Source organism: Branchiostoma lanceolatum, chromosome 2, assembly GCF_035083965.1.
Source record: "Branchiostoma lanceolatum isolate klBraLanc5 chromosome 2, klBraLanc5.hap2, whole genome shotgun sequence".
NCBI classification, from domain to species: domain Eukaryota; kingdom Metazoa; phylum Chordata; class Leptocardii; order Amphioxiformes; family Branchiostomatidae; genus Branchiostoma; species Branchiostoma lanceolatum.
This window is the reverse complement of record NC_089723.1, coordinates 22,375,388-22,390,952: the sequence shown is the minus strand read 5'-3', so window position 1 is coordinate 22,390,952 and position 15,565 is coordinate 22,375,388. Positions and strand designations below refer to the sequence as shown.

Sequence of the window (15,565 nt, the reverse complement as noted above, 5' to 3'; positions counted from 1 at the left end):
AGAGTTTCGTCCATTATGAAGTCTACATGGTCAGGAAGGTCATGAACAGCTAATTAAGGTTTCCTCCCTGGCTAAATTGACATTTTGACTCTACATTGTTTTTTCATTTATGAATTTAGAAAGAATTGTAATACTAAATATTGCCCTGCCTAAATATTGATAGCTGGTCATAAAAGAAGTCTAAGTCTGCTTTGGGACCATATGGATGACTACATGAAATTTTATTGCCCTTAATATGATTTTTCCTAAGGGAAAATACAGCACTTTGGTACATAACACGGCAATGAAATTGATTTCGCGGCAGTGCTAGAGTCACATACTGCTACAGTATAGGACAAAAATGTTCGTGGTGGTTTAAAGTTCGCGGTGAAACGGTCGCCGTGAAAACATAAAACCATCGCGAACATTTCTGCATTAACAGTATCAAGAAATACACGTGACAGATCTGAGGATAAGGATTATTCAGAATGTCGTATAAAATCACCGTCTACATATGATGAGATGAAGTACAACTATACGCTGTAGAGTCACTTTCACGAATACACAAGAAAACCTTGATTGAAGTTGTACGTGACGCGGAATTAAGTGATTGCAGAAACTGATTTTTGAGTTATGCTGTCCATAAACACACAAACAAAAAATAATCAAACCAAATCAAACTTAAAGCAGAACCTTCTTGGCGAAGGTAACAAACGGTACCTAAAAGGTCCTAAAACATAATCAGGCAGACGGCCTCCATTGGAATCTGTCCCAATAAACAGGATGCGTGACGACCGTTGGGGGAGAAGACTTTCTAGCCAAGGGACCGGAAATCAGAAGATAGTTCTGTATATCCACAAGCCAACTGAGATACAACCCGTATCGGAAAGATGTACGTGTCCTCAGTAGGGGTAGTTATTCTGTATACATGGACTCTTCTCCAAGTTGACGCGGCATGTCCCGACACAGCGTTCTCCTGTACTGACGGGTTCTGTATAGACCGGTCCTTACGCTGTAATGGAGTCACCAACTGTTTTGATTCTTCGGATGAACTAGGCTGTCCCGGTGGGGGCGGTACAGGGAACATAGGGAGCAGTATTCCATCACGTGAGTATAGCACTGTGCTTCAAGGTCATAAGGATTCTACGGTAAACAAGACACGTTGCAGCGACTCTTTTGGACGAGGAAATTATCTGTTTACAGGAGAAGCGGTGTGAGGTTTCTACTTAACGGTTACATCTGTACCTATTTGTTGTTCTTTCGGCCATTGTACAATATCAGGTTGGGAAAACAGTCGTGATGTGTGTTTCTCTAGTCAAGAAATCTATTATATGGGTATGTACTTTCTATTGTTGTGACACACGTAGAAGTGTGACGATGTGCAACAGAAGTCAGCCATGGTGTGTTATAGAGATGAAACTTGTGGTAGGCTGTCTGGCTGGATTCTGGCTGTTCACATGTTGTTTTGTGATTGTACATCAGCTTTCTGATCGAGCTACCGAGTTTCTGACAGCCCTGGATCATCATAAAAAGCCAGAGTAACTTTATCCGATCCCCCTCCCTCAGCTTCGCCTGAGTAAAATTACAGCTTCAGGAACGGTCCCTCGAGTTGCAAGGCTATAATTACCTTGACACCACGGTTGCCAGGACAGTACAGTATAGTATACAGGGAAGGGATTGGAAGCACGTTGTATATCCTAGAAATGACTTATTTAGTAATTCCACGGTGGTGTACAACAACAACAACAAGTGGGTTCTACCTGCAAAACTATAGGACTGTTTCATACTTTTTGTAAAAGTACATCGTACCAGGTTTTCATAGAGAAGGGAGTGGAAACGTATTGTACATCCTTGAAAAGACTTTAGCTACAGTACTGTGGTGTTGTAAACACGTATCTACTCAAGTTAAAAAAGTATGAAGGGGGTATATTAAAGTGAAATAGTATGGAGGGGGTTTTTAAGTGGGGTCTGGCTGCAAAACTACTATAGGTGTTTTGATACTTTGTAATTGTAAGAATACCAAGTTGTCATTGAATCAAACTAGAAGAAATACCGATATGGTCCGACGATACAGGCTGTTGGTGTCCCCTCAGGATGTCAACAAACTTTCGCGCCAATTTCTCCATCTGAACTTCATTACAGACTGTGACCTCGGGGTCATAGGTCACTTGCACCGATGGGTTGGGAGTAGACCATTTATGTGAAAGGGAGAATATTTGATGGAAGCCAACAGAATTAATCGTGTCTCATTCAGCATTTTCTCGCTAAGATGCAACAAAATATGTTTCACACATTGTACGGTCACGTATCAAATACATTTGGTTCAATATGGGATAGAATAAAGTTGTGTTAAAACCAGATGCATTGTCTACGTTATGTGACAATTTAAATGCGCCTGGCGACTTAAGATAGTACTGCAAAATAAATGTTGTAGTTTCCTTCCTTTGATGACATTTGTAGTGTTTCGTCTTACAGACGTTTTAAAGTTTTGAAAAGGTTATTTCAGTTTTCACTTTGTTTTCTTTTTCGTAACATCACTCAATTAACTTTCATAAACAGACAAAAAGGTATCAAACAATGCCCTTTGTAGCTCAATTGCTAGTAGTCTCACAATTGAGCAGCTGGTTCTAATTAGATTAATCTGGTAGAGTTCGAAGCCGGAGAAGGGCATCCTGGTTTGAGCTGCATTCTTTTTTCGGAAGGGACATGAAATGGGGGTCGAGCACGTTAAAAGGCACTACAACAGCCTCATTACTCAGATGGGTACCTACTGGCTGCAGATGATGAAAATGAATATATGAATATTGATCTAATGTTCTACAGCGCCGAGAAAACCTAACCCAGTCCAGCCGGTTCCGAAGTGCGGGCCGAACCAGCACCTGTGCCGCCCGGGATGGGGGAAGCCCGCCCGGTGTATCACGGCTAAACAGCTGTGTGACGGCGTACCGGACTGCTGGGACCAGTCGGATGAGAAGCAATGTGGTAAGTACTCCGTACTTTGATTTATCTGTTTACTTGTTTTCATTTGAAGCTATACAAACGTTATCGTAAAGGCGGATGTCCCTGAAACTCAATTGTAACGGCTTTACAAACGAGCTTCTGGTTACATTAGTTGGTAACTGGGAAACCCGGTTCGAATTCGAATCCTGATAGAAGCTGCGCTTTCACTTTTGAAACAAACATGGATTGTGGTCCCGCGTTCAAGGAGGTACCTCGAGCACGTTACAGTAGCCACATTGCTCAGATGGTTACCTACTCGCTGTAATTGAATCATCTTCACAACAAGGTCAGTTTGTAAAAAAACAAGAGCTTTTAAAAAAAGCTGGCGTTTCGGCTACGTTTATAAGTGTGAATTGTCTTTTCCCTTTACTTGAAGTAAAATCTGCCAGAGGAAGTCACTCAAGGGCTGTTCAGTCTATAAGAAAAATTGTCATTTTGGGAAATGAGTACTGTTTTAATAGAGAAAGGCAGATTGGGGAAAGCAATTTTGAAGTTACGTCACTTAACTTAAGTGCTTTTGAAAAAGCTGGTCTTGGCCTACAACTTGTACTTATTTGTAAAATGTATAATAGGCTCATTATAAAAGCTATCAATGTAATTATGTACATGGCACGCAATAAAACATAAAATTTGAAAAAGCACCATTGAATCATCAGCACTATGGTAATTAAGTGAAATAGAAGTTCATAACAGCTAAGGTTCTATCTAAAATGACTACCAAATGTCAAACAAATCAACAGCTACCTCATCCGTATTATTCTGGTTTCCGCATTTACAACATTTCTTCCTTATTTTCCTGGGTAATTTTGCTAAAATTCATGAAAATTCCCATAGTTTTGTGCCGAGGGGCGCCACTTTCCACGTCCGTGTTGTCTGAATGAAGTCGATACTGAACAATGGAGCATTTGCTACTGTAACAAAGAATCGCTGTTTTGCAAACAACATCAAGAGCCTCTGTTTACATCGGGGATAGAAGTTTAGTGGCGAGTGTTTTGCAAGAATCATCTTACCGCGCATAGGAGCCGCTGCACGGTATTTTCCATTACAATGAACAGAAAAATTCGAATGCCGGGTTTGGAATCTATGAAGTCCTGTTCATAAGACAAAGGCCTTGTATATATTAAATGAATATTTAAAAATAACAAATATAAAATATTTCTTTATTTATTAATGAAAAAAAATGATATTCATAAATATGATATTGATAGATTAATATAATATCAATATATATTTTTGATATTCAATATCTAAAAAGAAAAAGAAATCCATGCACGGAGACGAACCCGGATCTTCTGGGTCCGAAGCGCTTCGCGTTGCCAGATCGGCCAAGCTGCGGTACGTAACTATTCACACTGGACGTAATACTATAACCTTACTATATGGTATCATTTATGCCGATTTTTGGTCGTTTTCTTGACGAAATCATTTTTTTTCTTCTGCAATCTTGTGGAATAGATGTAATATGGTCATTTTTCAGGATATCAAAGTCCGAAACCACAATGCAATGATATTTCCGAACAGTTGTAGCAGTTACATGCGGTCGCCGTCCTGTGTCACATGCAAATCTGCGCCGTCCTGTGTCACATGCAAATCTGCGACACAGTGTTGAACCAAGCTTCCCTGGTCCCTGGTCCTTGCTTGAAGCCTCCTTGCTTGAAGGTAAAAGCCAGGAGAATGCGTTTCGGCGCGCATGCGCCGAAACGCAAAAAACGTCTTTATCGACCAGAGCCAGGAGTGTAACAACGGACCATACACCCAGTTTGGCACCCATACAGATACATGTACATGTATAACCAATAGGTTGAAGGTATTGTTTGTTATCCAAGGAACAAACAAATGCACGTATAATGTTATAAAGATGACTTTGTGTATTGATGTTGCGTAACCAGTGTTTCCTTTTAGACCACACAAACGGACCCTGCCATGGACACTCCAACATCATTGAAGATGGGACCGGTCGTTGTCTGGTCAGTTGCGGGTACATTTTTGGGGGGTATCTAACTGATAGTGTTTATTTATTTATTTATTTCAGCTTTATTACAAGGTGTAAATGGACAAAGGGAAACAGGAATTCCTTTGTGATCCCAGTCCGGGTAGACATAACAACAGAATTACAACAAACCAAAACGTAACAATAATAATCGTAGCACTAATAATAATGATAACAACAATAATAATAATAATAATATTGACAACAATAATGATAACAAATATATGTTTATGTTTCCAGCAAGACTGCTATAAAACTCTAATTCGAATGTGACTCACACATTGTTGCTTTCTCAAAGTAATGTGCATTTCGACACTTTAAGCCTTTTTAGGTCTATGCATACTGGCCCTGCATTTTTGTTAGGGGCTTATTAGATTAGATGATTCTACATTGCATACTGCAAATTACCGAGGCGACTCAGGGAGAGCGTATTTGCTTGTGTATCATAGATACTATTATATAGTAGCCTGGTGAGGGCTGCTATAGAAAATAAACAGGCACCTCCCTCCCCTCCCCAGAGTCACCACAACTAACAACGAATCTAAAATATGGGCGGTAGTAGTGGGCAACCTCAAGCCAGCCGTACACACTCACGCCGTATCTTCAGAAAAGACGCTGTAGCCGCATAGTCCCTGTTTAAGACTTTATTCGAGCCCACATCCAGACTAGTTTCGCCTTGGTGTAGCTTTCTCAATGGTGTAAGGCGTGAGTGTCTACGGTTGGCTTGAGGTTGCCCACTACTACTGCCTAACGAATCTGAAAGACTGTTACATGTTGATGGCCGAGCTAGCACTTAAATGAAGTAAAAAGAATTGACGTTACAGGGATGTAAACACCACACCGCGGGGTGGAACTGTGAGCTGTGTGAGGACGGGTACTTCGGAGACGCCACGAAAGGGACCCCTGAGGACTGCAAACCAATGAAACAGTGTCAGTGTCATGGCCACTCCAACAGATGCGACAGTACTGGAGTTTGTAAGGTAAACTTCTAACTAGAATAATATGGATATGGAGACAGTGTGATAATCGTTTATATACATGTTTATATACATGTGACATGAACCTCGTTTATATACATGTGATGTCAACTCTAAATTAGCTAGATCATATAAGGAAAATTGCACACCATATGGATCGCTGAGTCTACAGCGATTTTTTGTCTAAACTATCTGTCTAATGTCCGAACTACGCGTATCAAAATCTTCGATAATCTAAAAATTTTCAGAATTAAGGAAATCCCATTGATTACAAGTTAGCAACAAGAAAATGTAGCCAATTTATTGGTATTGGTATTGGATTTGTTTCACCGTTGATTTCATCATTAGAATCATGACACAGGATGTAAAAGTAGGATTGAAACGATAACAAAACACACTAAGCGTCAAGAAATGTGTTCATTATCTATGAAATTCGTTCAGTGACATTTTTGCTTGCTCAGCGGTCTAGTGGAAAGGGGGTACCACTCCATGACTGTCTGTATCGCCTCCAGGGATGCAAACACAACACGGTGGGCCTGTACTGTGAGCGGTGTAAGGAGGGGTACGTCGGGGTGGCCACCGTGGGAACACCGAATGACTGTCGGCGCAAGAGGGCTGACACCCCCTCCTGCCAGTGTAACGGACACGCCAAGTTCTGCAACGAGAAGGGCAGATGTCTGGTACGGTTAGCTTAGGACTTTACTCAGGGATGATGTTGGCATCACTTAAACAAACAAGCAAACGACACAAAAAAAGACAAACAGACAGTCATAACAAAGGAAAGGGAGAGAAATTTCACTGTTTTTCTTTCCCTGTCAGTTTACAGAACTAAATTACGTACATGCCGCCAGCGATCCACTGTGTTGATCGAGTGAGTGAGTGAGTGAGTGCATGAAAGAGCCCATAAGGGAAGACAAAAAGATGACGTTGTTGGACTATGAGGTGACATTTTCTTGATCTGTTCTTCAAGTATGATGTTTTAGTGTCAGGTAAATAGATCACTGTTACATAGTACGTCTCTTGAGGACTTTCTGAGTGTCTTTTTAACATTAGATGGAAATTGTGTCCGGGGACTTAAGAGGGTGAGACAATACGTCATGCAATTTCTCTGATAACAGGCCAAGTTTTTTTCCATCAAAAACGCGTTGAAATTTAACACAAAGGTGAAGGCTGATATTTTCTTGAGACTGAAACATCTCAATTTATTGCTCAGATTTTCATGAGTTGATTTTAGAATGACAGCAACCTTATTGACTCACCCTCTTACCATCTACAACAGAACTGCAGGCATAACACCATGGGGCAGATGTGCGAGCGGTGCAGGCCGGGATACGTGGGGAACCCCAGGCAGCAGACACCCAGAGACTGCAGCCCGCTCTTCCCAGGATGCAACTGTCACGGCCACTCTTTGACTTGCGACGCGTTGGGCAAATGCACGGTAAGGCCTAGGAAATGAGTAAGGTTGTGATTCCGGTTTCCCGACCGACCCAAGCAAAAATCTGTCGATCTTAGCCTTTTTTTGTCATGATCAGGCGCTTGCGAGGGACTTAAAATATTTCATCTAACATTCAAGTGACGATATTCAAAATAGACCTCCTGTATTTCACACTCTGTTAACAGAAGAGGGCGGCTTTGACAGTTGATGTAAGAATAAATATCAATCGTAACCGGAAACACAACATCCATTCCTCGACCTAAGCATCAACCGTTTTAAGTGGTGTTTCTTCTTTCTTTGATTTCCTTCTCCTTATTCAGAAAGTCTACACTACTGTTTGGAGGTCAAAAATATTGTGCGGTATAACGTTTTATTTTGAATAGCTGTAAAGAACGATATGAATGTGAACTCTGAATTCTAGACGACGCCCTAGCATATACGTATACAAGGCACTATAACTTTCTACACAATATTCCATGTGTCTTTTTGGCAGTTCTGCGCACACAACACAGTTGGTGACCGGTGTCAGAAGTGCCTGCCGGGGTACGTGGGAGACGCGCGGCGCGGTACTCCCACCGACTGTCAGCAGTTCAGACCGACCACGCCCTGCGTGTGTAACGGACACTCCAAACAATGCGACCAGTCTGGTACCTGCGTGGTACGTATGCACATTTTTACAGGTTTGCGATAGCAGAACCTATATTGGTGGTTCTGTCCTTTAGAGGCCGCCATTTCCAAACTGTACAGAAAATATGTATGCTCGTTAATGGAAGACCAGCTGTCAGCCAATCAGAGATTCAGCTTTGCGTACATAAAACATATAGGCGATGCTCTGATTGGTTAACAGCAGGTAGGAAGCCACGCCCACTAAAATGGAAACCTCAGCCCGGGTTAACAAAGCATATCCAAGGCATATGCATCTCCAAGGCAGTACGCTTTCCGAAGGAGGAGAATAGTTAAGTTGTATTGAGTAGATTTAGCCAATGGCTTATCAAGGAAAACAGTTTGTCAAAATTCAAGCGAACGACCATATTTAATGAAAGTCCTTTTTAATTTTTTTTCAAGAACTGTCAACACAACACGGAGGGCGCGCGCTGTGAGCGGTGCAAGTCCGGTTACCATGGAGACGCCACTAGGGGAACTGAAGACGACTGTCAGTTCGTCAGACAGCAGTGTTTCTGTCACGGGCATTCCAAACTGTGCGACACACAGGGACGCTGTCAGGTATTAGTATTATCTTAAAACATCATTCTTCTGATATGTGAATTGTACTACAGTATTATATCAGATATAATTTTTTCTAAGTTGACTACTATTCTTCCATTCTGTGACGCGGTATTGTTTCTTAAATATCTCAAGTATTAGATGTTGTAACTAACATAAATAGATAATGGATTCATACGACGGAAAACATTAACATCAAAGCCTTTATTCACTACTCAATAAACGTGTTCATAAACTCTGAAGTCATTTACATAAAATCATTTCAGAACTGGAATTAAATCATTTTAACAAGAAGTCGACGAATGTTATCAATATCACTAACTTTTAATCAACATAAATATCCCAAAAAAGGAACCATAGAAAGGTCTTGTAATCTGTAATACCTATGTTTCTTTGCTTGGCCTTTGTTCAAAAGTCTTTCCATGAATTTTCCTTGTTTTGTAAATCTGTTAGAAGTGCCTGCACAACACGATGGGTGCCTTTTGTGAGATGTGTGAGGAGGGGTACACGGGCGACGCTACCCAGGGCACTCCTCTCGATTGCGTGCGCTCTCGTCCCCAGTGTTTCTGCCACGGACACTCGGAAACGTGTGACGTTCTTGAAAGATGTCTGGTAGGATGAGCTTTAACTTTCAGGCCCATTATAAGTTGTGCGTATATTTCTGTCCGGATGTGTTCTTGCATTGACATGTTTTTGTCTTAGGTAAAGTTTGCGGCCGAAGAAGTCATTATTTTCGGTTCAATAACCAGGTTGCACAACAGTGGGTCAAAGCAAAAAAAAAAAAAAAAAAACTTCTTCCTTAACCAAAACCTGACCCTGAAAATTTTGATACGCAACTCATACAAACTTGAATATACGCACAAGTTTGAACGGGCCCTAACAGAATACTATATGCTTCTGACCACATGGGTTGATGGCACATTGCAGATCCACATCTTATTAAAATGCATGGAAATCCCTTCAGGAGCTTTTTTCACGCATCTTGTTTATTAAATTGGTCTTTCTTTCATGTATACTAGTACATGTCATAATGGACATTTTTGCATTCTGGCAGGATCGCCGATTCTGCTGGTAGAGATGCCGATTGGAGACTGTCGGAACTTTCAACCTTCGATTCAAGTCGCTTTGAAATTTAGGATAAAAGGAGAGACGACCCTAACACCTTAACACATTCCTAGCATCCCGATCTGAGCTAGTGTCTAATTTCTACCGGGGATCTCTACCGGTCGAATCGACGATTCTGCCAGATCGGAATCTCTACCCTGACATATACGAAGAACATTTCGTCATTTATTCTCCAGAATTGTCAACATAACACCGTAGGCCCACAGTGTGAGACGTGCAAGCCGGGGTATGTAGGGGATCCAACTAGTGGTTCTCCTCTGTCCTGCAGGCCACGGCAGGCGGCGGGACACGGATGCAACTGTCATGGCCACTCTGTCACCTGCGACGCTGTAGGCAACTGTTTGGTAAGACCCTGTGCACTTTTTATGGCATTGCACGCAACCTTATCTCTCAATCGTTCCTACTAAAGTGCCCACTGAAAAGTCATCTTATAAGCCATTCTAATTTCCAGTAGTAATCTTATATATTCAGCTCTTATCTCTATTCATAGTATAAACTATTTGATTATCGTTATTGTATCGTTATCAATTTCTATGAACTACATGTATGTATTGATGTTTTGTCATTTGTCGGCTATATAAAGCTAAGAGTCTAATCGATTTTGATTAGAATATAGGAGGAGGTCCTCGTATAACCAATATATACTTTTCCCTCCTCCTGCACCTGTTGTTTATTGGATGAAGTCATTTCTTAAGAAAAAAAAAATCCTACATACCTGTACATTTTCGCCCAGAACTGTATCCACAACACGGAAGGTCCGCGATGTGAGAGCTGCCGACCTGGTTACCGTGGCAACCCAACCAGGGGCACGCCCTACGACTGCGTACCAGTGGTGACGTGGCCGCAGGAAGTGATGACGTGTCAGTGTCATGGGCATTCGGACTTGTGTGACGACAAAGGCCGCTGTTATGTAGGTCTTATGTTATTTTGTTGTATGCCGAGAAATATCAAGTATATAATTCACACGTAAATGTATAATAACATCTCTTATATCGGCAGTAATGGACCAGGAATCGTAAGACTTGTAATCACCTACGTTCAACAATGAAACTGCCCAAGAAAGACCTAGAAAACCTGGTCTAAGTGGATCGGATTGTAAGAAAATCTAAGGGACCACCAGAAAGTAGTCACAATGGCAAGGTGGTTCTTATGTAGAGGCTGTGACTAATACAGGTTTCACTTTATATCAATGACCAGGTGGTCTTTATGTAGAGATGGTCACTTGTACAGGTTTGAGTCAGTATATGTATGGCGATGGCCAGGTGATCCTTATGTAGAGGTAGTCACTTATAGTGGTTTGACTGTATATCAATGGCCAGGTGGTTCTTATGTAGAGGTATTCACTAGTAGAGGTTTGACTGTATATCAATTCTTATTAAAAGGTGGCCACTTGTACAGGTTTGAATATATGTGTAGTACACTGTTCTCGCTGGATAGTATTTTCACAGCATAGACAAGGGTTGAAACTTGCATTTTCTTGATTTTTGGTAACTTCCTTATCCTTGGAGTAAACAACCTTTACCTGTGCCTGTAGAATTGCCGGCACAACACAGCCGGGTTCTTCTGTGAGCGCTGTAAGCCTGGGTTCACTGGCATCGCTACATCCGGGTCCCCGTGGGCCTGCCTTCCCGCCATGCCCGTGACAGAACCACACTGTCAGTGTCACGGGCATGCCTACTCATGTGACGCGGAGGGAAGGTGTAAGGTTAGTTTGTTTGTTTGTTCATTCCATAGTCATGCATAAGTAATACTATTCTTCTTCTTGGAGTCTTTATACGAACATGAAATATACAATATAACAACTTTGAATTACAATTAAACTGACCACACATACAATTTATTGATAAGATATCTAAAAACTCAATTGGAACAAGAGTCCGTAGGACACAATTCTCCGTGAAGTATTTATAGTATGTACAAGTATTGACCCACACAAATTGCATCTCTGCACTGTCCAAGTAGTGTTTTAGAGCAAGTAAAGAAAAAGTGTTTGTTTATCTTTTTCTTTCAATACAGGAGTGGTCAACCTGCTGAAAAGTATGTTTTTACAGCATGGCACAGATGGGATCTAGAAATTCCGGGAAAAGTCACAAAGTTAGATCTAGATGGCCCCTTTTCAATTATCAACGAACCATTCAGCCTTACAACTAAGATGTATCAGAAATCACAAATATGCAGTAAATCCTCTTTCCGCAATTTATTGCAGGCCGGCCTGATCTATAGCTATCAAGCTATTTGCAATAAAAAAGGCTAATTTATATTATCGTAACATTTCACGAAGGTCAAAGGTCACCGGATCTGACCACCCGGAAGTGACACTGGCGCGCGCACTTTTCTGAGAGATATTTCTCAACAATCTTTCATCCCCTGCGTAAACTTTTTACATTGTCACAGCCTCCGTATTATAAACTACAAGTGTGGTAAGTTTGAAGGTCCAGAGATTTGCCATTTTCACACTGTGCGTAAAAGTGCATCGTCCGTCCCGTGCGTACATACTGTATGCGAGTTGCGAGTGGACACGACATACTTAATACACAGACTGGAGGTCACTTTGCACATGTTCGCAGCTAAAACTCACAATTCCCGTTGCCGCATTGGTATGTAACTTGGTATATCGTTTGCTAGGTTGCGTGTGGTGATGCACGTTGTCTATTTTTCAATGTAACAGTGACTATACGACCACAGCAAGTAAGAAAGATTTATACCCCGTATCTGCCTGAAGTATTCCAGTCATGCATAACGGATTATAACATGGTCCCTATGGCAGGGTAGTGGGACATAGCATTAATTATAGGGGTGCAGTTACGATATTGGATTGACGTTTAAAGTAGTTATGGTGTAACAAAGCGATTGTGCATCACCACGCCGAACCAGGCAAACGATATGCCAAGTTACACACCAATGCGACAACGGGATCGTGAGTTATAGCTGCGAACGCGCAAACAAAAGCATTTCCAATACTCCCTGAAGGAGGTCATCCTCCTTCCCGGAGTAACAATTGGAAATCATTACTTCACCACTCGTCAATGATATTTCATATTCATTAACGCCAGCCTTCGGTATAATAATAAGTGTGATATTTTTCGGAGACTCTCATCTATGTACATTTACAGTATCACACGATACACTCACATCCCCCTCACAGAACTGCCTGCACAACACCGCAGGCGACCGTTGTCAGTACTGCATCCCAGGTTACGTTGGCGACGCCACTAGTGGAACACCCATGGACTGCAGTCCGGCCAACGTGGTCGCGGCGGCGCCACAAACGTCGTGTGAATGTCATGGGCACGCCGCCCTGTGTAATCAGGATGGACACTGCAAGGTAAATATGCTCGACATAAGAAACATGTATGTATTACAGGGTAGGTATTCCATTGGAAAATCAAAGGCATGACAAGCAGTTGCATGAAGAATCACTTACAGGAACAAGCGGAACAGGATTTTGCAACTTGAAACTCGGTTACAAATAGCCTAACATGGAATTCCCGTTCACTAGAGTATAGAAAGAAATTAGTTTCCTTAACTTTGCTCATTGTTTTCTTTATCTGTAACTGGCAGGACTGCAGACACAACACCGTGGGTGACTTCTGTGAGCGGTGCGCTCCTGGTTACTATGGCGACGCCACCATAGGGAGGTTCGGGGACTGCGCAAAATGCCCCTGTCCTCTTACTATAGCTTCAAACAGGTAACACCGCTATGACTTTTGTGTAAACATTGGTCGGTTATATGTATGTAAAGCATAGGAAATTTCTACCATTCCAATTAATACTTGTTTGGTCGTTTTTTGTTCCTTTGTTGGTTTGAACTTTGCTTATTTATGAGAAGTTCAAATTGGCCTACAAGCCGCTTTCTATGAGGTCATGAGGGAAGAGGTTAGCATTATGTCTATCTTACGTAAGCAAATATAGAACTTAATTTGCTTTTGTATACATTTTAAGACTTAGTGTTAATTCTGTTCCACACGTAGTTAATTCTTTTGTTCATCAGTTTTGCCAAAACCTGCACGATAGCAAGAGACGGAAAACCAACCTGCACAAACTGCCAACGGGGCTACGTCGGGCGGAGCTGTGAAAGGTACTGACTGCCAGGAAAAACTACTAAATATCTGATGAAGTTTGTTAATTTGTTTACTTGGGTTCTCTGCTGACATGTTTACAATGGGGTTGACTAGTAAATGAATGAATGAATAAAGGATGGATAAACGAACGAATGGATGGATGAATTAATGAATTAATTAAACGATGAATTAAACAATCAATCAAACACAGCTATTTCCTTTGAAACAATATCGGCGCTTTAATCTTTGCTATTCCTTTATGCGAGCAAACTTAATATTCTCAAGTGCCCTGAGGCTAACCGGTAGTCTGCCGTGTCCTCTCCAGGTGTGCCCGAGGTTGGACGGGAGACCCCAGGAGAGTCGGCGGCAGGTGTACCAGGGACAGGGGGAGGGGTCGGCAGGGGAGGCGCCGACAGGGGAGCAACTGATCACTTTTAGGATTATACAGCGGCATCTGTATTGTATTATGTTGTTATCGAACCTTAATAGGTTATCATGTTATTTAGTCGACCAAAAAAAGTACAAGGATAACGACGGATTCGTGTTTATGATAACTCTATTTTTAGACGGGAAGACTCAGATACTACCCGAATATAGATTGATATTAGGCATTTAAGCCCACTTTTCTATGTCACGTAATATACGCTCGTATCTTGTTATAAAGTAGAGCGTATTTATGGTAGCTTCAATCGCGTTGTCTTTGGCAAAGTGATAGGTGACATATACTTAATCAATATTGCAAACAAGTATATGAAGCAAGTCAATTATGACTTGCTTTACTTACGTTGTAGGCCTATACTGACCTTATATCTATCCGGATAAACTTTATGTTTCAAGATATGTCATATATACAACAAGAAAATGTGTCAATTAGGGGTGGGTATCGGTACAGAAAATTCAGTTCCGGTCCAGGTCCAGGTCCAGATGGTCAGGTCCAGGTCCGGACCTGTACCTGTACTTGATTATAGTAGTGTCGCAGTACATCATATTTTGGAGAGCGAGACACGAGTAAAGGTCTCTGTCCGTGCAAGTGTATGCATGTGTCGGATCACTAACGGCATATATGAAACGATATAATTTCTTAGATTCGCACTTTAAATTAAATATACTCCCTTCACCGTCTGTTGAATGATCTAGATATGATTCACAGCTAACGTCTTCGAAAAATCTTCGTTAAATCTGCTGTTTTGTATTTTCTTAGACCGGTTATGTGACCACCTGCTGGTAGCCTGGTACTGTGAATTTTCTAATCGGTCCATAGGCCGGTCCACTGATTTTTTCTGGACCGGTTTTTTTGGACCGGTCCATTAGAAAATACCGGTTTTGTACCGGTACACGGTACCGGTACCCACCCCTAGTGTCAATAGCTAGTGGCGAGGCTCACGTGCCTTCACAAGTGCTTTGTTCTATCACAGCCGACTATTTAACGGTACAGCTTGTCATTCAAGCGTGTACACAGCGAAGGTAATAAAGTGCAGTCAACAACTTAATGCACGAAGCCCTCCGACATGACGGAATGGTGGTAATGAAAGCGAATTCAAGGACGTCGCCTTCTTTGGAAATTATTAGTTTTTTTCTTACGACCGTGGTTCATCTGAAGCATGGAAAAGTCGCAAAGTTTCTCCGTTTACTTGTGCTATGACATGTTCAGAGATCGGAAAGTAAATGAACTCCTTGAAACTCATTGACAGATAAATATGGGGTTAATGTGTAAGAGACATGTCTTGCTAGAGTTGTCCCTAGTCTATATAACCTCCTTGGTCGTATATAAGGA

The 15,565-nt window shown here is 41.6% G+C and overlaps 2 protein-coding genes and 1 long non-coding RNA gene across 3 annotated transcripts; all 3 read left to right on the top strand.

The window, feature by feature from the left end:
- The first annotated feature begins 792 nt into the window (after nt 1-792).
- LOC136426923 (multiple epidermal growth factor-like domains protein 9) lies at nt 793-8,072 on the top strand. Its single transcript, XM_066415643.1, has 7 exons — nt 793-1,086; nt 2,803-2,961; nt 4,882-4,946; nt 5,794-5,949; nt 6,459-6,626; nt 7,226-7,384; nt 7,875-8,072. The coding sequence occupies exons 1-7, from the start codon at nt 870-872 to the stop codon at nt 8,070-8,072; spliced, it is 1,122 nt and encodes a 373-aa protein (XP_066271740.1). The 5' UTR covers nt 793-869.
- Nucleotides 8,073-8,451: 379 nt separating this feature from the next.
- Nucleotides 8,452-10,063, top strand: LOC136426744 (uncharacterized). Its single transcript, XR_010754341.1, has 3 exons — nt 8,452-8,605; nt 9,059-9,217; nt 9,907-10,063. It is a non-coding gene; the product is annotated as an uncharacterized lncRNA (long non-coding RNA).
- A 405-nt stretch (nt 10,064-10,468) lies between these two features.
- On the top strand, nt 10,469-15,475 carry LOC136427969 (basement membrane proteoglycan-like). Its single transcript, XM_066417201.1, has 6 exons — nt 10,469-10,640; nt 11,265-11,435; nt 12,876-13,055; nt 13,292-13,419; nt 13,722-13,808; nt 14,117-15,475. Exons 1-6 carry the CDS (start codon nt 10,584-10,586, stop codon nt 14,217-14,219), a joined length of 726 nt encoding a protein of 241 aa, XP_066273298.1. The 5' UTR covers nt 10,469-10,583; the 3' UTR covers nt 14,220-15,475.
- The last annotated feature ends 90 nt before the right edge of the window (nt 15,476-15,565 follow it).

What these genes read in the sequence shown, in the direction of transcription:
- LOC136427969 (XM_066417201.1), top strand. Translation starts at nt 10,584, where the DNA reads ATGACGTGTCAGTGTCATGGGCATTCGGACTTGTGTGACGACAAAGGC. An exon ending in ACGCGGAGGGAAGGTGTAAG is followed by an intron (nt 11,436 to 12,875) that starts GTTAGTTTGTTT and finishes TCCCCCTCACAG; the next exon opens with AACTGCCTGCACAACACCGC. An exon ending in CTTACTATAGCTTCAAACAG is followed by an intron (nt 13,420 to 13,721) that starts GTAACACCGCTA and finishes TTTGTTCATCAG; the next exon opens with TTTTGCCAAAACCTGCACGA.
- LOC136426923 (XM_066415643.1), top strand. Translation starts at nt 870, where the DNA reads ATGTACGTGTCCTCAGTAGGGGTAGTTATTCTGTATACATGGACTCTT. An exon ending in GTCGGATGAGAAGCAATGTG is followed by an intron (nt 2,962 to 4,881) that starts GTAAGTACTCCG and finishes GTTTCCTTTTAG; the next exon opens with ACCACACAAACGGACCCTGC. An exon ending in ACGAGAAGGGCAGATGTCTG is followed by an intron (nt 6,627 to 7,225) that starts GTACGGTTAGCT and finishes CATCTACAACAG; the next exon opens with AACTGCAGGCATAACACCAT.